The sequence below is a fragment of the Oncorhynchus mykiss genome, chromosome 10 (genome assembly GCF_057628025.1).
Source record: "Oncorhynchus mykiss isolate SJ-2025 chromosome 10, ASM5762802v1, whole genome shotgun sequence".
Classification (NCBI taxonomy): Eukaryota; Metazoa; Chordata; class Actinopteri; order Salmoniformes; family Salmonidae; genus Oncorhynchus; species Oncorhynchus mykiss.
In genome coordinates, this window is record NC_143031.1 from 15,543,002 (window position 1) to 15,566,024 (window position 23,023).

The window sequence follows — 23,023 nt, forward strand, 5'->3', positions numbered from 1 at the left end:
TCCTCCTCCCCATCCCTCCTTTCCCCCATCCCTCCTTTCCCCCATCCCTCCTTCACCCCATCCTTCCTCCCCCATCCCTCCTTCACCCCTATCCTTCCTCCTCCCATCCCTCCTTCACCCCCATCCTTCCTCCTCCCATCCCTCCTTCACCCCCATCCTTCCTCCTCCCATCCCTCCTTCACCCCCATCCTTCCTCCTCCCACCCCTCCTTCACCCCCATCCTTCCTCCTCCCATCCCTCCTCCTCCCCATCCCTCCTTCCCCCATCCCTCCTTCACCCCATCCTTCCTCCTCCCATCCCTCCTTCACCCCCATCCTTCCTCCTCCCATCCCTCCTTCACCCCCATCCTTCCTCCCCCCATCCCTCCTCCCCCCATCACGTCATGGGACCAGTCTGAGGTTTGAAATGGATAGGCCTGAGGAAAGGCAAGAACAGAGGTTTGATTTAGACTGGTTGTTATGTGGGCGGTACAGACAGATCAGGGTTTGTGACAATATGAGAACCAATGTTTGTTTTGACCGTGTTGCCAACAGGACAAGAGCGCCTGTCTGTCTGGGATAGACCAGACAGAGGCAGACGGTTAGAAGAAGTTTTCCAGAACAGACATTTCTCTGAACACATTCTTTGTCACGCACACTGTGGTGGCAGAGGAAGGAGTTGTGACAGTGTTGCTTAGCAATCATTAACACGTTTCTGTTTGTGTGAGGCAAACATCATCAGAGAAAAACTATTGTTGTGACTGTGTACCTTGTCATCTTTATGTGTTTAACAATTCTTAAGCCGTGTTGATGTGACTCGTATGTAAATATGTAACTCTCCTCCCTCCTTCCCCAGTGCTCCATGCCCTCCTGTATTGTGGCCTTCCATGTGACCTGCTCGTTTGACCACGGCCTGGAGATGCGTACCATCCTGGCTGAGAACGACGAGGTGCGCTTCAAATCATACTGCCTGGAGCACAGCAGCACTACCGGCAACAGTAACCACGCTGCTGCTGTCGCCGGCAGTAACCACACCAACACCATGACTGGTAACAGTAACCACACCAACGGCGCCCACTGCGCTGGTGCCAGCAGTAAAACGGACTGGGCCGGACACGGCAACGAGCACAGAGCCAATGCCGGACCGGAACACCACCAAGCGGCCAGCGAGCTGCCACCTGTGGAGCGTCCAGACCGGGACCAGATGGAGAGAGAGAAGGCCAGCCAGCGCAAACAGAAACTACAGGAGTTGGAGGACGAGTTCTACCGCCTGGTGGACCCCAAAGACGTGGCGGAGAGCCTGGGCCTGCCGGACGCCCACGTGGACTTCCTGTACCAGTTCTGGAAGCTGAGGAGGAAGTCCAACTTCAACCGTCCGCTGGTGACGCTGAAAAGAGACGAGGTAGATAACCTGGCTCAGCAGGAGCAGGACGTGCTGTACCGACGCCTCAAACTGTTCACACACCTACGCCAGGACCTAGAGAGGGTGAGTGGCTGGTTGGGCCGGGGAGTTTGTGTTAGTGTGTGGATTGATTGATTGATGTTGTAATGATGTGTGTGTGTTGCTCTGCCTGTCCATCCTGTATGGTTTACAAAATCCAGTCTGCCTGGGTCATCAATTGAGCAAACGATGAAAAGGCTTAATGGCTGAATGATGTTTCAGTACTATTCCATATACAGTTCGGTCCTAGCTCTCCTCCTCTGAGAATCCAGGGGTATCCTGCCCTATCCTGTTTCCTCAGGATGCCCCATGCAGCGTCCCCATAGAAAACAATCTGGGCTCCACCAGTTAAGGCTGTAATACAGTATGTTGTGTGAAGCAGAGAAGAGTGGAGGGAGGCAGGCAGCTAACCAGGTCCAAATGGCTGATTTAATTAACCGGTTGGAGATGGAGGCTGAGCAGGGCAGTCACACTCAGTAGTCCCCTGGGCCACACACACACACTGCACCCACACCCTCTGTGGTAGAGCTCTGCTATTTGACCTGAGCCTGACCGGCCCCAACACTACATCGGGTTAGGGCTGGGTAGGGGCTGTTTTTTTTCATCAATAACTAGGCTACTGGTAGGCCTCGGGTATCACTAAATTGATCACTAACATTTTGAAGCTGAGCCATTTGCTCGTGCTCTGTTGCACAGTACAGTCACATCTGACTAAGATCATAACGTGGTGTCAGAAGTGCTTCAACCTCGTCAAATATAAGACAGGAGAGATTATTTCACAGAAAATAATGTTGCTTGAGTTTTGTCTGTGATGAAAAGTAGCTTACAGCTCACTGCTCTCTCCTTTCTTCGTTGAGCAGAGCAGCCCAAGAGCAGCCTGAGCCGTTGCTATGGCTACTCACTGACTCAGAGACACCATGAGCAGAGTGCATGCAGAGCGAGCTGCCTGCACGCATGGAGCGAGTGCCTTTACACACGGAGCTGCCTGCATGCTTGGAGCGAGTGACAGTTATTTCTGATTTTGGGTTTCAGGCAGGGCTTTAAATTTGGCAGAAGGAATCGGGCCTGGGTAGGGTAGGGCCTGAATGTCGGGCCTGGGTAGGGTAGGGCCAAAATGTCGGGCATGGGTAGGGATAATAACCTCAAAGCGCAGATCGATGCATCTAGAGCTCCTCTTCCATTCGGGCCCTCCACTTAGCCACAGGGCCTTCAGGTTGAGTGATGCCTGTGTTTGTCACGCAGCCCTGCCGCTGTTAGAACGAAGGATGCATGTGTGGGCCCGGGCATTATCAGGTTATCACAGCTCAACATCTCAGCTCTCTATATGCTGTAATGCGTTGTTAACTGGCTATTTGAAATTCATTTCTATCCTCTTAACCTGAATCAGTGGAGTAGTGGAGGATTGTATTTCGGGGGTGCGTCCCAAATAGAACCCTATTCCCTTAATCATACACTACTTTATAATGGGCCCAATGAACCTTGTTAAAAAAGTAGTGCACTATCAAGGGAATTTGTGATGCATACCTGCTGCTGCTGAGTGACGCGCCAACCCCACCCCACCCGCGTCTTCTCTCTCTATAAAATCGGCATTTCTGAGTGTACACTAACAAACAGTAGTGGATTGAGCTCGGCCTAGTAAATGTAGTGATCACAAGCTTTCACAGAGATCTTCCCTCTGCACTAAATCTAGCACCACCACTACCCCTGTCTAGCTGGTTGGGTGGTTGTGGTTAACGTAGGTAGCTTCCTCTATATCCCCTTACGGCCATGTGCAGTAGGTTACCTGCTGGGTTGTAGAATCTCCGGGAAATGAACAGAAAATGGCAGCCAATGTTATGTGATCAGACTCAGGCCACCCTGACTACCCTGATTGTTTGAACAGTAGACCTCTAGTCTGACCTCTACCCACAACATGGGATACCTTATGAAAGGGAACGCTCATTCGTTAGCAACATCCATAGCAACAAGAGCAGTAGAAAAGAACATTGAAGTTAACAGTCAATTTTATAGATTGTGATGTCTGTCTCCAGTGATGTAGTTGTATTACCTTTCATTTGTACAGTATAGGCTTTCACCAAACGATAGGCCCTGATGGCTCTAGGCCTATGTGTGTGTGTGTGTGTGGGGGGGGGGGTGTAATTGTTAATGTGTGTACTGTACTAATCTGTAGTGTGTGTGTGTGGGGTAATTGTTCATGTGTGTACTGTACTAATCTGTAGGCTAAGTTTGAACGGTATACCGAAACTTCTGTACTTTATAGCGTGAAGATCAAAGTACCTTCTCCACTTACTCATTCATTGCCAGAGCTGCATTGTTAGCTACACACTCATGCTGCATTATTCTTGGGCAATATACCATTTCTACCATATACTGCGGTATTTCGAAATACCGACGGTATGATTTTCAATACCAATTTTGGTGGTGGGGTATACCCCCGCCTCACAGTGGTTGAGGGGGTGCGTGCTACACCACTGATTATAACTAACTCTGTTAAGTATACAGTGCATTCGGAAAGTATTCAGATCCCTTAACCTTTTCCACATTTTGTTATGTTACAGCCTTATTCTAAAATTGATTACACCAATCTACACACAATACCCCATAATGAAAAATATATATATATTTTTTTTTGCAAAGGTATTTAAAAAAAACGGACATATCATATTTACAGTGCCTTGCGAAAGTATTCGGCCCCCTTGAACTTTGCGACCTTTTGCCACATTTCAGGCTTCAAACATAAAACTGTATTTTTGTGTGAAGAATCAACAACAAGTGGGACACAATCATGAAGTGGAACGACATTTATTGGATATTTCAAACTTTTTTAACAAACCAAAACTGAAAAATTGGGCGTGCAAAATTATTCAGCCCCTTTACTTTCAGTGCAGCAAACTCTCCAGAAGTTCAGTGAGGATCTCTGAATGATCCAATGTTGACCTAAATGACTAATGATGATAAATACAATCCACCTGTGTGTAATCAAGTCTCCGTATAAATGCACCTGCACTGTGATAGTCTCAGAGGTCCGTTAAAAGCGCAGAGAGCATCATGAAGAACAAGGAACACACCAGGCAGGTCCGAGATACTGTTGTGAAGAAGTTTAAAGCCGGATTTGGATACAAAAAGATTTCCCAAGCTTTAAACATCCCAGGAGCACTGTGCAAGCGATAATATTGAAATGGAAGGAGTATCAGACCACTGCAAATCTACCAAGACCTGGCCGTCCCTCTAAACTTTCAGCTCATACAAGGAGAAGACTGATCAGAGATGCAGCCAAGAGGCCCATGATCACTCTGGATGAACTGCAGAGATCTACAGCTGAGGTGGGAGACTCTGTCCATAGGACAACAATCAGTCGTATATTGCACAAATCTGGCCTTTATGGAAGAGTGGCAAGAAGAAAGCCATTTCTTAAAGATATCCATAAAAAGTGTTGTTTAAAGTTTGCCACAAGCCACCTGGGAGACACACCAAACATGTGGAAGAAGGTGCTCTGGTCAGATGAAACCAAAATTGAACTTTTTGGCAACAATGCAAAACGTTATGTTTGGCGTAAAAGCAACACAGCTGAACACACCATCCCCACTGTCAAACATGGTGGTGGCAGCATCATGGTTTGGGCCTGCTTTTCTTCAGCAGGGACAGGGAAGATGGTTAAAATTGATGGGAAGATGGATGGAGCCAAATACAGGACCATTCTGGAAGAAAACCTGATGGAGTCTGCAAAAGACCTGAGACTGGGACGGAGATTTGTCTTCCAACAAGACAATGATCCAAAACATAAAGCAAAATCTACAATGGAATGGTTCAAAAATATCTCCGCCTTTTCTTCGCGGAAATTACAGGGATTTGGGACTGGTCTCCGGAGAGCAGTATATCCTTCACGTCAGACTCATTAAAGAAAAAATCTTTGTTCAGTTCGAGGTGAGTAAACAATGTTCTGATGTCCAGAAGCTCTTTTCGGTCATAAGAGACGGTAGCAGCAACTTTATGTACAGAAGAAGTTACAAACAATGCAAAACTGTTTTCAATAAATAGCACAGTTGGTTAGGAGCCCATAAAAACGTCAGCCATCCCCTCTGATGCCATTACCTCGACACAATCCTGTCTCGGAGCTCTACGGACATTTCCTTCGACCTCATGGCTTGGTTTGTGCTCTGACATACACTGTCAACTAATTTATACAGACAGGTGTGTGCTTTTCCAAATCATGTCCAATCAATTGAGTTTACCACCTGTGGACTCCAATCAAGTTGTAGAAACATCTTAAGGCTGATCAATGGAAACAGGATGCACCTGAGCTCAATTTCGAGTCTCATAGCAAAGGGTCTGAATACATGTAAATAATACATTTGCAAACATTTCTAAAAGCCTGTTTTCACGTTGTCATCATGGGATATTGTGTGTAGATTGATGAGGAAAAAAAGGTAATTTAATACATTTTAGAATAAGGCTGTAACGTAACAAAATGTGGAAAAAGTCAATGGGTTTGAATACTTTCCGAATGCATTGTAACTATAAGAACTCTAAGATGTGTCAAATAAAGGAATGATACATGATGGCTATATGTTAAGATCAAGCTTCTTGTTTACAGCAGATACATTCCTTCCCTTCCTGGATCAAGGTCTCTGTTGTTTAAATTGTTTTGGGCGTTAAAAAAAAGTGTATTTAATTTTTTTTTTAAATAGTGCCCCTTGTGTGCACTTCTGGTAATACTGTGTTCCACAGTATGATACAGAAACACTATGACAATATAACAATCTGGATACAACCCAACCCTACGCTGCACAGAAGTTAACACACTTGAATAATGCAACACGGCATGTAGAAATGTTGAAGCTGTTCATTACTGTTCACAACACAATGTCCATACAGGCTACAACACTGTCACTTCTTCATCTCCCGCGCCTCCCGTCTAGGTTCCACTACATTCCATAGTCAGATTCCACAGCCACGCGCTGCCTTGCTAATGACATCATTGCTTTCCTAAAAGAAAGAGCACACTTTAAAAAAAGAAGAGATTGCTTCTTCTAAACAATTGTTGTTGAGCAGTACTATAAAATATGTTCTCCTAGCAGTTGCCAATAATATAAGTACTAAATGGAAGGGATTGTTTGTCATCTGTAGCCCCATGAAATCAGCTAAAACGAGCTCATTAACTCAATGCATGCACACACTCCTATTGAATAATATACAGTGGGGCAAAAAAGTATTTAGTCAGCCACCAATTGTGCAAGTTCTCCCACTTAAAAAGATGAGAGAGGCCTGTAATTTTCATCATAGGTACACTGCAACTATGACAGACAAAATGAGAGAAAAAAATCCCGAAAATCACATTGTAGGATTTTGTATGAATTTATTTGCAAATTATGGTGAAAAATAAGTATTTGGTCACCTACAAACAAGCAAGATTTCTGGCTCTCACAGACCTGTAACTTCTTCTTTAAGAGGCTCCTCTGTCCTCCACTTGTTACCTGTCCTCTTCTTTAAGAGGCTCCTCTGTCCTCCACTCGTTACCTGTATTAATGGCACCTGTTTGAACTTGTTATCAGTATAAAAGACACCTGTCCACAACCTCAAACAGTCACACTCCAAACTCCACTATGGCCAACACCAAAGAGCTGTCAAAGGACACCAGAAACAAAATTGTAGACCTGCACCAGGCTGGGAAGACTGAATCTGCAAAAGGTAAGCAGCTTGGTTTGAAGAAATCAACTGTGGGAGCAATTATTAGGAAATGGAAGACATACAAGACCACTGATAATCTCCCTCGATCTGGGGCTCCACGCAAGATCTCACCCCGTGGGGTCAAAATGATCACAAGAACGGTTAGCAAAAATCCCAGAACCACACGGGGGGACCTAGTGAATGACCTGCAGAGAGCTGGGACCAAAGTAACAAAGCCTACCATCAGCAAGGGCATTGAAGATGAAACGTGGCTGGGTCTTTCAGCATGACAATGATCCCAAACACACCACCCGGGCAACGAAGGAGTGGCTTCGTAAGAAGCATTTCAAGGTCCTGGAGTGGACTAGCCAGTCTCCAGATCTCAACCCCATAGAAAATCTTTGGAGGGAGTTGAAAGTCTGTGTTGCCCAGCAACAGCCCCAAAACATTACTGCTCTAGAGGAGATCTGCATGGAGGAATGGGCCAAAATACCAGCAACAGTGTGTGAACCTTGTGAAGACTTACAGAAAACGTTTGACCTCTATCATTGCCAACAAAGGGTATATAACAAAGTATTGAGATAAACTTTTGTTATTGACCAAATACTTATTTTCCACCATAATTTGCAAATAAATTCATTAAAAATCCTACAATGTGATTTTCTGGATTTTTTTTCTCATTTTGTCTGTCATAGTTGAAGTGTACGTACCTATGATGAAAATTACAGGCCTCTCTCATCCTTTTAAGTGGGAGAACTTGCACAATTGGTGGCCGACTAAATACTTTTTCCCCCCACCTGTATTGTGAATAGACCTAGGCTACATCTTGATTTACCCAGTTTACCAATAGAGATTTACCATTGAATAAAGGATTACCATAATGTTGTTTTGTTGATAGATTGGTAAAAACAAATTCAAATTGATTTTATGAGTGTATAATTGAAATAATTAATGCATACATGACTGTTTATAAAATATTGACATAAAAATGTTGAAATGTATTGATATTGAACTCTAAAGATGCCCAACGATTGAACAGAGCAGAAGCTGAGTTTATCTGTTTGAACTTTGGCTATTATGGCTTTTTTATTGTGATATTGAGTATCGTGATGGTATCGAGTATCATGATACTAAACCTGGTATCGGTATGGAAATACAACACTACTATAGGCTGAATGCATTGATGGGCCTGGATAACCACCTATTGCTTATCTCTCGCTCTTTCTTAGGGCTGGGCGATGTGGCCAAAATATTATGTCATGGTATTTCTCAAATTATTTTGAACCGCTTGGGTGAACTTTTGGAATCATGGAAATAGAATGTTTATTATAATTCTATAGTTAGATTATAAATAATAGTGGGCACTTTGAATACAGTGTTGTGTGACATGACAACGAATGAAAATGCCAAGGACGAGTTACTGTGACAGGGTAGGAACCAAAGGGATATTCAGAGTTTCCTAGGGGACCCTATAATTTTTGGCTTTATTCATATAGCCAACATATTCATGCTTCGCCTATTCCTCTTTGATTTAGAAGATACTGTTGTACAAACAACATGCTGATTTAGGCCTCCACCAGTACTGATATCAGACTGTAGTAGCTAGCTACTTTTGCTCTGACTCAGTACTTTTATTAGCTAGTTAGCTAGCCAGCTAGCCAGCTAACTAGCCATGAGCATTAGTGGCTAACATGATATAGCTTAACTTACTAAGAAAATACGAACTGGCTGTTTGCAGATGTAAGAAGCACAAACTAATATTGTAATTATAGAACGCTTAATTATAGAACGCTTGTGGATTTAAATTAAGATCAAAGTGGAAACAACATCGTTGTCATCAACATTGTTGCATGTGCTGCATTGAGCATATAGACTGAACGAAAGTGTCTAGTGTAAGGTGACCAGATTTCTGAAATGAAAACCGGGGACATTTCCAGTTTGGTGGTCAATATATCATAAAAATATCCAATGTTATTATGTATGATATTAAAAAGGGGGACAATTCCGGGTTCACGTATTTAGTCTAACAGGCACACTGTGATAGAGAAAACAACTATATTACAGAAACACTACAGACAAGACAGAACTGTCCGTGGTCCTGGTAGTCTGGGTAGAACTGATCTGAACAGTCATTCAGTGGTCCTGGTAGTCTGGGTAGAACTGATCTGAACAGCCATTCAGTGGTCCTGGTAGTCTGGGTAGAACCGATCTGAACAGCCATTCAGTGGTCCTGGTAGTCTGGGTAGAACTGATCTGAACAGCCATTCAGTGGTCTGGGTAGACTAAGAGCAGAAGAGAACATGAGCAAAATTGAAAAAACAGACAATAGTATATGTGAAATACTTTACATAATAAAGAAATAAGATGCTGATGAGATTGGTAACTACATAATATACTTATACCAACCTAATCTGTATATTTCTTCGAAGAAGGTATTTTCTTCAGGATTGCTCTGTCTTTGGCCAGCTTCTCCATGAACTCCTGGCAGAGGAGTTTTGTTTCCACAAATGTGCTGCCATCATATATCTTACAATATCTGACTACTACTGGCAGCAGTTTTACATGTCCATGATTGGACACATCAATGGACAGGGACAGAAATTCAACCTGGTCTAGGTCCTAGCACATGTAATTTTGTTCTAGCACATGTAAACTTTGGCTCATAAAGCTTCCGTGTCAGTTGTGCTGTACAGTCCATAGATCTGTAACTATGATTGTGTCACATAGTGTGCTATGCAAAGACACCCTCCTGCACAGCTAAATCATATTGTTCTTGGGAAGGCTCTACCTTCTTGAAGAATGTGGTGACAGAGAGCATACCAACACGGCCAATCAGAGAGCCTTAATGCTTTTTCGTCTGTTGATGTTCTACCACTGCTGTTCTTCCCCCTGCTGCCAATTGAAAGAGAGGAATAACAAAGGGTGCAGTGAACCATTCTATCGTCTTGACCTGAGCGTATAAATGGAAAGTCTCAAATCATGTTTTTCATAAAGTGCATTTCCGTTTCTTGGAAAGAGTCATTGTATCTCATCTGTCTGCTCTTCTTCACTCTCCTTGTGTCACTCTTCTTACTCTCAACTTGTTCTTCTCCTCCTCTTTTCTTCACTCGTCTTCCTTTCCTTCTCTTCACCTTTCCACCTCACTCTTCTACACCCTCCTTGCTTCACTCTTTTTACTCCCTTAATTTTTCCTTCTCCTTCCTTTCCAATCTGTATTAATAAATAGCATACTATTAGATCAAATACTTTGGTTCACAGATTCCCATTGCTTGCCTCATTTCTGTATTTTATCTCAAAAACATTGTTTGGATAATAAATTGGCAGGCTCTGTAACCATATCTTTACCTTTCCTCCTGTCTCCTTCACTCTTCTTCTTCCAGTCTTCCTCCTCTCCTTCCTCTCCACTACAAATGTTAAATATGAACATTTCTAACTATATTTTCACACTACTTATTATAATGCCAAACCATTAAAATTGTAATCTACAAAGATATTCTCAGAATTAATTGTGCATTCATTTAATACAATCATATTTTCAAAATAAGTAGCTAGCTAACTTAGTCTACATAGCTAACGTTAGCTAGCATAACCTATTTAAAACCTTATAGAGCAAATCATCTATCTATATAATAAATTGTGACATTATAACATCACTAGCTAGTATCCCAAACGATTGTAACTTACCTGACTTGAAAATACGTTTGTGGTGATGTTGTGGATTCACCTGACACTTGCTAGCTTCTGGCTGAGTTTTCAACCGCAGTTTTCTCTAAAACTATCGCGAGCAAGTATTTAGTAGAAGAAGAAGAGTGAATGAAGCTGCTATAGCGAGCAGCCCCCTCTGCTGGACAAAACAAGCACAACGCGATTGAGACGTCAACTGAGATGTCTGCTGCCCGGTCTTTCTTGCCAAGTAAAATATTTCACTTTGCGGTCTGTTTTTAACGCACAGTTAAAAACAGGGACAGCTCCAGCCGGGGACAGGCCACCAAAAACAGGGACTGTCCCCGGAAAAGGGGACGTCTGGTCACCCTAAACTATTGTTATTTACTGCTGTTCCTTAATTATTTGTTTTTCTTATATTTTATTTTTGGCGGGGTATTTTCTAAAATGTGTTGTTGGTTAAGGGCTCGTAAAGTAAGCATTTCACTGTTGTATTTGGCGCATGTGTCAAATACAATTTGATTAGATTTTTTATTTGATTTACTAGAAAAATATTTGTAACCTTTGACTGAGTATCACAGAGGGAAGATATTGAAGACAGTTTCTGGTGGTACGGTAGGCATGAAGGAGACTGGCACGTTCCAATCATCTCTGATTTAATGTCAAATTGAAAAATCCCTTCATCTTCCAACCCCAGCAACCCCCCCCACACCACCCCAGTTAGTCGTTCAGGGAGCCTCTGCGGACATATGATTCCGGTCTAATGTTGGGGCGGATTATCTCTCCCTCTCCTTTGAGGTGCTCTGAAAGGAACGAATCACACTGCGCTGTCCCTAATGCAATGTTGAGCTTTCGCCGCTGCTTCCCACCCAGCCTCTCACTCTCCTTCCCTCACCCCTCCTGAAACCTCCGCCCCTATCCCTGCCCTCACCCCCCGACATCCCATCACCCCCATCCCTCCTCCAATCGTGTTCGCCTATGTCGGAGAAATGTGTGGCACGGTGATTGGGTATCGTGGGTAGCGGATCGTTGCTGTTGTTTTTGCGTCAGAGAGCAGGATAGGCTAGTGCTAGGGCTACATGTCCATGTGTGTGGCTGGAGAGGTGAAGTGGTGCGTGAGGGGGTGTGGAGGGAGCTGAGCCCGAAGCTGAGTGAGTGTCCAGGCAGGGCTGTAGCTGGGGTTCCAGTTGATTAGCTGTGCTGCTGACTAAGAGAGAGGATTTAGCAGGATTACCCCACCGCACAGAGCGGGACATGGAAAGGTAGAGAGAAGGAAAAGGTTGAGAGAGGGAGGAAGAGATGGAGAGAGCAGGGTGGGGGGGTATCATGTAGAGCAGACATCGGCAACAGGCGCCCCGCGGGACAAAACCATTCTGTGAATTATTTATTTTGTTAAAAAAATACTCAAATCACCAGGAATTCAGCAAAATATGTTTCATTTATGAAATAAAAGAATTCTCACAAATACAAAAGGAGGGATATGTGATCGTCTCAATGTAATCAAGGTATGAAATTATTGTTATTTTAAAATACAATCTATATTTTTGGCCTTATTTGTGTTCGATTTGCACTGTACAAATGATTTTAATTATGTTCCGGCCCCCTGACCATCCCGCGGCTGAATCTAGGTACCTACCCATGTCCGAGAGCATCTGGTCGTTCCGGTAATGGCATGGGTCTACTCAAGTGGAGATTTTCTCTTTTCTCCCTCACTCACCTGTCCATCTTCTCATTTGAATTCCATGCTGTAACTGTCACTTGTCCTCTCAAGCTTAACATTATTGTCATCTATCGCCCACCAGGTGTCCTTGGAGAGTTCCTCAATTTGCTTGACACCTTAATAAGCTAATTTCCTGACGATGGCTCACCGATCTTTGTACTTGGCGACTTTAACCTCCCGACGTCTGCCTTCGATTAATTTCTTTCCAACTCTCTCTTTCCCCTCCTTGCCTCTTTTGATCTCACCCTTTCCCAGTCCCCTCCAAATCACAAGGCAGGCAATACCCTTGACCTCACCCTTCCCAGTCCCCTCCAACTCACAAGGCAGGCAATACTCTTGACCTCACCCTTCCCAGTCCCCTCCAACTCACAAGGCAGGCAATATGCTTCACCTCATCTTTACTAGAGGCTGCTCGCCTAATAATCTCACTGCAACCCCCTTCTAGGTCTCTGATCACTACTTTCCTTTTCTGTCTCCCTCTCCTCCAACCCTAACCACTCAGCCCCTACCCAGATGGTCATGCACCGTCGCAATCGTCGCTCTCTCTCTCCCACTCCTCTCCTCTCTCCTCTTCTATCCTATCATCTCTCTCTTCTGCTATATCTTTCTCCCTCCTGTCTCTTTGACCCTACTCTCCTCCCTTTCCGCATCCAACAGCAACTCGCTGTTGGCTGGACTTGCACTGACCCCTTTCCTCCCGGCAGGCTCGTCACTCCTACTCCGTGGCTGAGTGACTCATTGCGAGCTTACAGAACAGGGCTGCGGGCAATGTAGGAAAACTAAACATCCAGAGGACCTATCATCCTTTCACTTCCTCCTCTCTACTGTCTCTTCCTCTGCGTCCGCTGCTAAGCCACTTTCTACCACGCTAAATTTCAAGATTCTGTCTCTAACTCTTATCTTCTCCTCCCTCCTTAAACCTCCAGCCCCTCCCTTCTCCCTCTCGGCAGACAACTTTGTAAAAAAAGGATGACAACATCCGCGACTTAGAGTCCACTGGTCTCGCTCACACAGAACTATCCTACGCCTTGACCTCTTTCTCCCCTCTCTCTCCAGATGACATCCTGCGACTAGTGAGGTCTGGCCTCCCAACAACCTGCCTGCTCAACCCCATCCCCCCCAGACCATCTTTGGAAACCTTCTCTCATTCCTCACTTCCATCATCAACTCATACCTGGCCACTGGCTGCGTCCCCTCTGACTTCAAAATGGCCCGAGTTGCTTCCCTCCTCAAGAAACAAACACTCGACTCATCTGATGTCAAACACTACAGACCTGTATCACTTCGCTCTTTTCTTTCCAAAACACTTGAATGTGATGTCTCTGATAAAGTTTCTCGTTATTACGCCCAGAACAATCTTCTTCACCTTAACCGGTCAGGCTTCAAAACGGGTCACTCAACGAGACTGCTCTTCTCTGTGTCTCAGAGGCTCTCCACACTGCTAAAGCTCTCTCCTCTGTTCTCATCCTCCTAGATCTATCTGCTGCCTTCAACACTGTGAACCATCATATGGTGGTTCCTCTCCACCCTTTCAGGGCGTCTCAGTCTATGCGTACTCTGGATTACATCCGACCTGGCAGGCCGCTCCTACTTGGAGAGGATCTGTGTCTGCACCACATACTCGTACTACTGGTGTCCCCCAGGGTTTGGTTCTAGGCCTTCTCCTCTTCTCTCTATACACCAAGTCACTAGGCTCTGTCATATCCTCACATGGTCTCTCCTATCATTGCTATGCGGATGACACTCAACTACTTTTCTCCTTCCCCCCTTCTGACAACCAGGTAGCGACACGCTTCTCTGCGTGCCTGACAAATATTTCAACTTTAATGTCAGCCAACCACCTCAAGCTCAACCTCGACAAGACGGAACTGCTCTTCCTCCTGCAGAAGGCCTGCCCACTCAGAGAACTAATCCAGGCACTTGTCCTCTCCTGTCTGCACTACTGCAACCCGCTGTTAGCTGGGCCCCCCGCATGTGCATCAAACCCTTGCAACTCATCCAGAATGCTGCAGCCAACCTGGTTTTCAACCTTCCTAAGTTCTCTCATATCACCCCGCTCCTCTGCACACTCCACTGGCTTCCAGTTGAAGCTGGCATCCACAACAAGACCATGATGCTTATCTACGAAAAAGCAAGAGGAACTGCCCCTCCCTACCTTCAGGCTATGCTCATACCATACACCCCAACCCTAGCTCTCCGTTCTGCCACCTCGGGTCTCTTTGCCCTCCCACCCTTACAGGAGGGAAGCTCCCGCTCAGCCCAGTCCAAGCTGTTCTCTGTCCTCCCACCCTTACAGGAGGGCAGCTCCCGCTCAGCCCAGTCAAAGCTGTTCTCTGTCCTCCCACCCTTACAGGAGGGCAGCTCCCGCTCAGCCCAGTCCAAGCTCTTCTCTGTTCTGGCACCCCAATGGTGGAACCAGCTTCCCCCTGAAGCTAGGACAGCAGAGTACCTGTCCATCTTCCCGAAAATATCTGAACCCCTACCTCTTCAAACAGTATCTTAAATAATCCTCCACCTCTCCTCGACTCAGGGATGAGGGTGTAAGAGAGAAGGTGTATGTTTTTATCTCCTCCTTCCTTTCTTCCTACAAGTTGATACGATAATGGAAATAGATGGCTAGATGCACCAACCATTCCAGAACACCTTCTTAAACACATTCCCTCTGACTATTCCATGCAAGGTTCCCTCCCTCTCTCTCTCCCTCAGGGCTGTTACGGTGACCAAAGTACCGCCACACCAGCAGTCAAGAGTCATGACTTCAGTCAAATTCCACATGACTGTTGAGGCGTGGTAACTAGGCTTCTCAAACTGCGCTCTGATGCCGCTGATGGTTATTAGTGGCCTACCAAACCTGCTAATGGTCAGTCGCTAATGGCCGGTACTCTATTGTCTCTCTAATTACTCTGACATAAATGCAATCTAAAATCTAATCAAACACTTCATGAGAGCCCTGGCATTCAGAGTTTGAGCAGAATAGAATTTGTTGCGCAGCAAGAACCAGCCCCTCATAGCTGGTTAATGCATGGAATTAAAGAAGTTTTCCTGTTACCAACATTTCTGTAGACTATGCTTTTGAGTGGGAAAGAGAGTTTAGATGGCCTCTTAAAAAGAGAAGGATCCCATCAGGTTTATATTGGCTAGGCCTACTATATTTATTTCTCTACTTTCCTAATATTAAGCACGTTGCTTTACAACGGGAGTAGCCTACCTGGCTGATATGTAAATGAACCCCGGGAAAAGCGTGGATGACATGTCTTTTTCTCCCTGTCCCTGTTCCGACAGGTGCATGATAATGACCTATTCTAGATCAAAACTAATTTCACACATATATATTTAGTATATGTAAAGATGAGATGGGTGACAATATTATCACTTGCCAATGCATATTTTTTTTTCAACTGTTTCAAATCAGTCACATGCATCATGTAGCCTCGTCCATAGGCTTATATGTTTTGAGAAGTTTTGTATCACAACTAAAGTGGCCAAATAACTTCAAACGTAGGCTAAAGGCCTTGGACCCCTGGAGCACGGTTGGAGAGCACATAGCCTGCAGAGCCTAGTGAAACATGTTCTTATAAGACAAATTATTGTGCAATCGCGTGTGAAAACAGAGTTTTGAATGCTGCTATATTTATTGGTAAATTCTTCCAATGAAGCACATTAATCTGCTTTACAGACGGTGTAGCCTACCTGGCATGTTCAAAACTTAACCGCACGTAACCTCCATTCGCTATTCGACTGCAGACTATGGATGACATTTGTTTGGGTTGGCCTTTCTAAATTCTAAATAAATCCACACATACTGTATTTATTAGTAGTCTATATGTAAAGACCAGATTAGATTCAGAATAGTCTGATGAGGTGTGCATCACAACTAAAGAGACTGATGAAGTGTGTGTATCACAACTAAAGAGACTGATTAAGTGTGTGCATCACAACTAAAGAGACTGATGAAGTGTGTATCACAACTAAAGAGACTGATGAAGTGTGTATCACAACTAAAGAGACTGATGAAGTGTGTGCATCAGAACTAAAGAGACTGATGAGGTGTGTATCACAACTAAAGAGACTGATGAAGTGTGTATCACAACTAACGAGACTGATGAAGTGTGCATCACAACTAAAGAGACTGATGAGGTGTGTATCACAACTAAAGAGACTGATGAAGTGTGTGCATCAGAACTAAAGAGACTGATGAGGTGTGTATCAGAACTAAAGAGACTGATGAGGTGTGTATCACAACTAAAGAGACTGATGAGGTGTGTATTACAACTAAAGAGACTGAAGAGGTGTGTATCACAACTAAAGAGACTGATGAGATGTGTATCACAACTAAAGAGACTGATGAGGTGTGTATTACAACTAAAGAGACTGATGAGGTGTGTATCACAACTAAAGAGACTGATGAGGTGTGTATCACAACTAAAGAGACTGATGAGGTGTGTATTACAACTAAAGAGACTGATAAGGTGTGTATCACAACTAAAGAGACTGATGAAGTGTGTGCATCACAACTAAAGAGACTAATGAGGTGTGTATCACAACTAAAGAGACTGATGAAGTGTGTGTATCACAACTAAAGAGACTGATGAGGTGTGTATCACAACTAAAGAGACTGATGAGGTGTGTATCACAACTAAAGAGACTGATGAAGTGTGTGCATCACAACTAAAGAGACTGATGAATTGTGTATTACAACTAAAGAGACTGATAAGGTGTGTGCATCACAAATAAAGAGACTGATGAGGTGTGTATCACAACTAAAGAGACTGATGAGGTGTGTATCACAACTAAAGAGACTGATGAAGTGTGTGCATCACAACTATAGAGACTGAAGTGTGTGCATCATAACTAAAAGACTGATGAATTGTGTATTACAACTAAAGAGACTGATGAGGTGTGTATTACAACTAAAGAGACTGATGAAGTGTGTATCACAACTAAAGATACTGATGAAGTGTGTGCATCAGAACTAAAGAGACTGATGAGGTGTGTATCAGAACTAAAGAGACTGATGAGGTGTGTATCACAACTAAAGAGACTGATGAGGTGTGTATTACAACTAAAGAGACTGAAGAGGTGTGTATCACAACTAAAGAGACTGATGAAGTGTGTGTATCACAACTAAAGAGACTGATGAGATGTGTATCACAACTAAAGAGATTGATGAGGTGTGCATCACAACTAAAGAGACTGATGAGGTGTGTATCACAACTAAAGAGACGGATGAGGTGTGTATCACAAGTAAAGAGACTGATGAGATGTGTATCACAACTAAAGAGACTGATGAGGTGTGTATTACAACTAAAGAGACTGAAGTGTGTGCATCACAACTAAAGAGACGGATGAGGTGTGTATCACAACTAAAGAGACTGATGAAGTGTGTGCATCACAACTAAAGAGACTGATGAGGTGTGTATCACAACTAAAGAGACTGATGAGGTGTGTATCACAACTAAAGAGACTGATGAAGTGTGTATCACAACTAAAGAGACTGATGAGGTGTGTGCAGCCTGTGGAAGAAACAGAGCAGAGTGCATGCCTTTCATCTGACTTTTTTCAAATCATTAGTGGTATCATGCAGCCTTAGAATGTGTTAGAAATCAAAATATATAGACTAACGTTTATCACAACTAAAGTTTGGTATATTTTATTGAACCTTTATTTAACTCGGCAAGTCAGTTAAGAACAAATTCTAATTTACAATGACAGCCTACCACGGCCAAACCCTAACCGATGCTGGGCCAATTGTGCGCCACCCTGAGTCAATCAAAACAATACCCCATATTGACAAAGCTAAAACTGGTGTCCCAGGTACATAAAAGGTGTGGTTTACCGCGCTCTTTGAAATAAAAGCTGTCAGGTGAGAGCGGCGCCCACACAGACAGTTTTTCCTCGGAGAAACGCACTACCGAAGTGCATAAATAACTCTAAATGAAGCATATAGGAGGAGATGTGTCTTTGTTACCCTCTCAACACAGAATGTGCGCACTCCCTCGTAAATTGTTTGGGGGAAAATATCCTCTATTTTATTCAGCTATGTTCAATTGTAATGTTTTTACTATGAAATAACATTAAACAATGCCACTGGAATTCTAAGCCAATCTTGCCTGATACATGAACTAGTGTAGCCCACAGCCATATGGCATAGCCAGATTAGGGCCAAACATAAGGACAACTCAGAATATGCAATTCTGTTCTTCTGAAAATGTTCTTCATATCATAATGTAGACCTGCTTAAAATAAACAATGGATTGATTGCGATGGTGTAGGCTATATTGAATGGAACATTTACATTAAAAAAAATAATAACTCCAAAGGTCAGCATCAGTGACTTGTAGGCTATGCGTGGAAGCCGGAGATGCTGAACGTGTTTATGTTAATTAACTGTCAATTACCATGAGACCGGCAGTTATTTTTATGACACTCACCATCTGACAGAATGTAATGACCGCCACAGCCCTACATTTCCCTCCCTCTTTCCCTCATTTTCTCTCTCTCTCTCTCTCTCTCTCTCTCGTTCTCTCTTTCTGGAGAGGGAGTGAGAATGGAGAGACAGTGAGAGCGAGAGAGATTGGGAATAGAAAGGGGAATGGAGGGAGGGAGGGAGAGAGGGAGGGAGGGACGTATCGCGACAGAAAAAGTTGGCAGTACAGCCAGAGCAGGGCTGAGGGTTCGGTTGGTACGGTCAGGTACACAGCTTTCCATGGTCAGCAGAGTTGTTCTTGGCTGCACATTCCAATTTCACAGAGCCAGCTTGTCCCCCCCCCCCCCCCCCCCCCCTTCTCTGCAGCACTTTGCAGAGGAGAGGAACCTTGTGCAGCTACAGCAGGGCAGAAAGAGATGATGGGAAGTGGTAGGGGGAAGAGAGAGAGAGAGAGATGAGAAAACAGAGAGGATGGGAAGTGGTAGGGGGAAGAGAGAGAGAGAGAACGATGAGAAAATAGAGAGGAAATTAATTAATGTAATTTGACTCAACCTCTCTATTTATTTCTCCCCACTGCGATTCCACAGAACTGGTCTGATTGTTTTTGACGTGCCCCCCTCCACCTCGCTGGCTGTGCTGGTGCCGTCTCTCATGCACACACACATATATATATATATACACACACACACACACGCACATATATATATACGCACAAACACACATAGTGCCTGTGTGTAGCTGCAGTGGGGTCTCTTGCTGTGGGCTAAACAGGCCGGGTCAAGCAGCAGACAGGCCAGTCCTGCTGGACTGGGTTCAAACTGCCTCACTCGGCCTCCCGGGCTCACGCTTTGTACTTGCAGCGCAATCATTGTACAATTTCTGCATCAGGGCCCTCATGGTTTGTAGGCATCTTGTAGGCTGGTTCTAGATATGCCATTAGTGTATTGAAGCCGACATCATCTACCATTGATAGTGGCTGCATATCAACTGCAATCATTTCTGTAGTCAGGGCTGTGATCTTCTCACTCAGCCCCTTAATGGGTTGGGTCTCACGGTGCCTCCATTTCAGCATTGCCCCTGTACTGCCACCTCACATTTAGCATTTCATCACCTTCTCATTTAACTTCTTAAAGTATACCTGCTTTCTCTTCCCTGTCTCACTCTCTGCCATTTCTCCAACTGTTATCGACCTCTACGGCGTGCTTTAGATCTGTTGCAAAACATTTAGAAAGATTCATACCTCCTATTGACATGACAGCATTGTTGGATATGAGGTATTTCTTACATTTAAATGTTTCCCTTTATTATGATAATATGTACCTGTTTTGTGGTAACTGCATTGTGATTTTAATTTTGTACAAAAATAAATAAAATAACTTTTCGGTTAGGGATTTTTTCTAATTGCTAATGATCCCAATGTTGTTTATGTGTTTAAACGTTCACACCCCTACTACTGCCTCATTCTGCCTCCCAGGCAGAGACTTCTCTAATTCTGGCTCACTGTGTTAGAGTACATTGCATCTGTCTCCCAGTCTGTCTGGAGTAGGCATAGCCTTTATTCGGGACAAACACCAGAGCCCAACAGACCAGACCCACCAATTCACTATTATTCAAGTTACAAGGAAGTCACAAGGTCTGAGTCTCGAGTCAAGTCCCAAGTAGAATGGGCAGAGTCTCGAGTCAAGTCCCAAGTAGAATGGGCAGTCTCGAGTCAAGTCCCAAGTAGAATGGGCAGAGTCTCGAGTCAAGTCCCAAGTAGAATGGTCAGAGTCTCGAGTCAAGTCCCAAGTAGAATGGTCAGAGTCTCGAGTCAAGTCTCAAGTAGAATGGCCAGAGTCTCGAGTCAAGTCCCAAGTAGAATGGTCAGAGTCTCGAGTCAAGTCTCAAGTAGAATGGCCAGAGTCTCGAGTCAAGTCCCAAGTAGAATGGGCAGAGTCTCGAGTCAAGTCCCAAGTAGAATGGTCAGAGTCTCGAGTCAAGTCCCAAGTAGAATGGTCAGAGTCTCGAGTCAAGTCCCAAGTAGAATGGGCAGAGTCTCGAGTCAAGTCCCAAGTAGAATGGGCACAGTCTCGAGTCAAGTCCCAAGTAGAATGGGCAGAGTCTCGAGTCAAGTCCCAAGTAGAATGGGCAGAGTCTCGAGTCAAGTCCCAAGTCATGCATTCTAAGAGCAAGTCAAGTAAAAAAAAATATGTATCTATACATGCATCACATCTGTCTATTTATTGAGGCTACCAGGCCTTTTCATTATTTTGTCTACAACACATTTTGATGATGTAATTGTAAAATAGGGACATGTTGCAGTCATAAGGGCATGAAATCAGCAGAAGTCAAGGCAGGTTGACGTGCTCAGAGTGTAGATTTATTTACAGGTCTTGGTGATCCAATGGTGAAAGCACCATATCATACAAAATATACAAGTACATTTACCAAATATACACAGGAAATAGCCTCGGTATCAGGCTTAACCTGTCCTATCTAAACGGACACAGGTAGAGGGCAAGACTGCACAGCCTCCCCTTGAGAAACCAAATCAAAACAGGAGCTCAAATAGGTACATAAGCACTTGGCTCCTCCCATGACCATACAATCACCAAATTGGCAATTACATCCAATAAACTGGTTCTACAATGTAAAAGGCAATTTCCACATCCATCACATTAGTACAATGGTCTTAATCAGACTTAATGATTAATAATGCTATTTCATCACCATTCATACATGGAACGATAATTGTATCTTATTCATCGTGCTGACTTCAAAGCGTGGCGTGCAGACCACCTAGCCTATTTTTATGATCACTGAGGTGCGCGCTCCTATTACACACAACCAGAATGACAGAGACATACAGTGCCTTCAGAAAGTATTCAGACCCCTTGACTTTTTACACATTTGGTTACATTACAGCCTTATTCTACAATTGATTTAATAAACATTTTCAATCACCGATCTACACACAATACCCCATAATGACAAAGGAAAAACAGGATTTTAGATTTTTTTGCAAATATAAAATAATAATAAGTAAGTGTTCAGACTCTTTGCTATGAGACTCAAATCTGAGCTCAGGTGTATCCTGTTTTCATTGATCATCCTTGAGATGTTTCTACAACTTGGAGTCCACCTGTGATCAATTCAATTGATTAGACATGATTTGGAAAGGCACACACACGTCTATATAAGGTCCCACAGTTGACAGTACATGTCAGAGCACAAACCAAGCCATGAGGTCGAAGGAATTGTCCGTAGAGCTCCGAAACAGGATTGTGTTGAGGCTCAGATCTGGGGATCAACTGTGTTGATTGACATTTTGCTGGTCCAATCAGTGGGCTAAGTGTGCATTTCACTAGCCAATCTGTTGCACATTTTTTTTTGCAAGGGCGATGCTGTGGGGAGAGTAATCCACAGACTGCCACAAAACGAGTGACAAAACGTTACAAAACCTGGCCACATCATTTGAAGTGGCTGAGTCTCAAGTCGGTCGACTCTTGAGGCTCCAAGTCAACTCTAAAGTTATTTTATTTTCTGTTGAATCTCAAGTCAACACGTTTGTCAGACTCGAGTCCAAATCATGTGACTCGAGTTCACAACTCTACTACATGGAGTGGACTAACTGAAGAGGAACTTTCATGGCCAACCCCCAGCCCCCATGACAACTTGGTACCCAACCATCTCATCTCCACAGTCTCGTCTAATCCACCTAGCAGTCTACTCGGACTCTCCACACTGAGTTGAAGTCTACTTCTGATACATATGGGAAAGTCCCGAACTACTGGCTGTCTTGCCAGTCTGAACAGTACAGTGCTTTATTTTTTAGTGCCTGACTGATATTTTCCCTGACATTTATTTCTGCCATAGTCCTGAGCCGAACCTGCCATTCCTACAGTAAAGTCCAGGCGACAGACAGCGGCAGCGCCCTTTATCTCGACTAAGTGTCTCATCGCTCTGAGTCCCATTGTGCGTTTCAATACCAGACGGTCAGCCTGTTCAATGGAACCTACCGCTCCTCAATGGCTTGTGCCTTCCTCCCTCCGTCAGCCTCTCAGGCTGCAACCCAAATGGTACTATTACTTACATTCCCTGCACCCTATTCCTTACATTCCCTGCACCCTATTCTCTATATAGGGAAT

At 44.0% G+C, this 23,023-nt stretch overlaps 1 protein-coding gene across 7 annotated transcripts in view; it reads left to right on the plus strand.

The window, feature by feature from the left end:
• Positions 1-23,023, plus strand: part of LOC110534855 (protein Jade-1) — a 287,817-nt gene that overhangs the window by 137,771 nt on the left and 127,023 nt on the right. For all 7 annotated transcript variants that reach the window (XM_036989745.2, XM_036989744.2, XM_090185916.1 and 4 more), the window contains one exon: positions 835-1,464. In XM_036989745.2, coding sequence (XP_036845640.1) covers positions 835-1,464 — 630 coding nt within the window. The remainder of the gene's footprint in view (positions 1-834; positions 1,465-23,023) is intronic.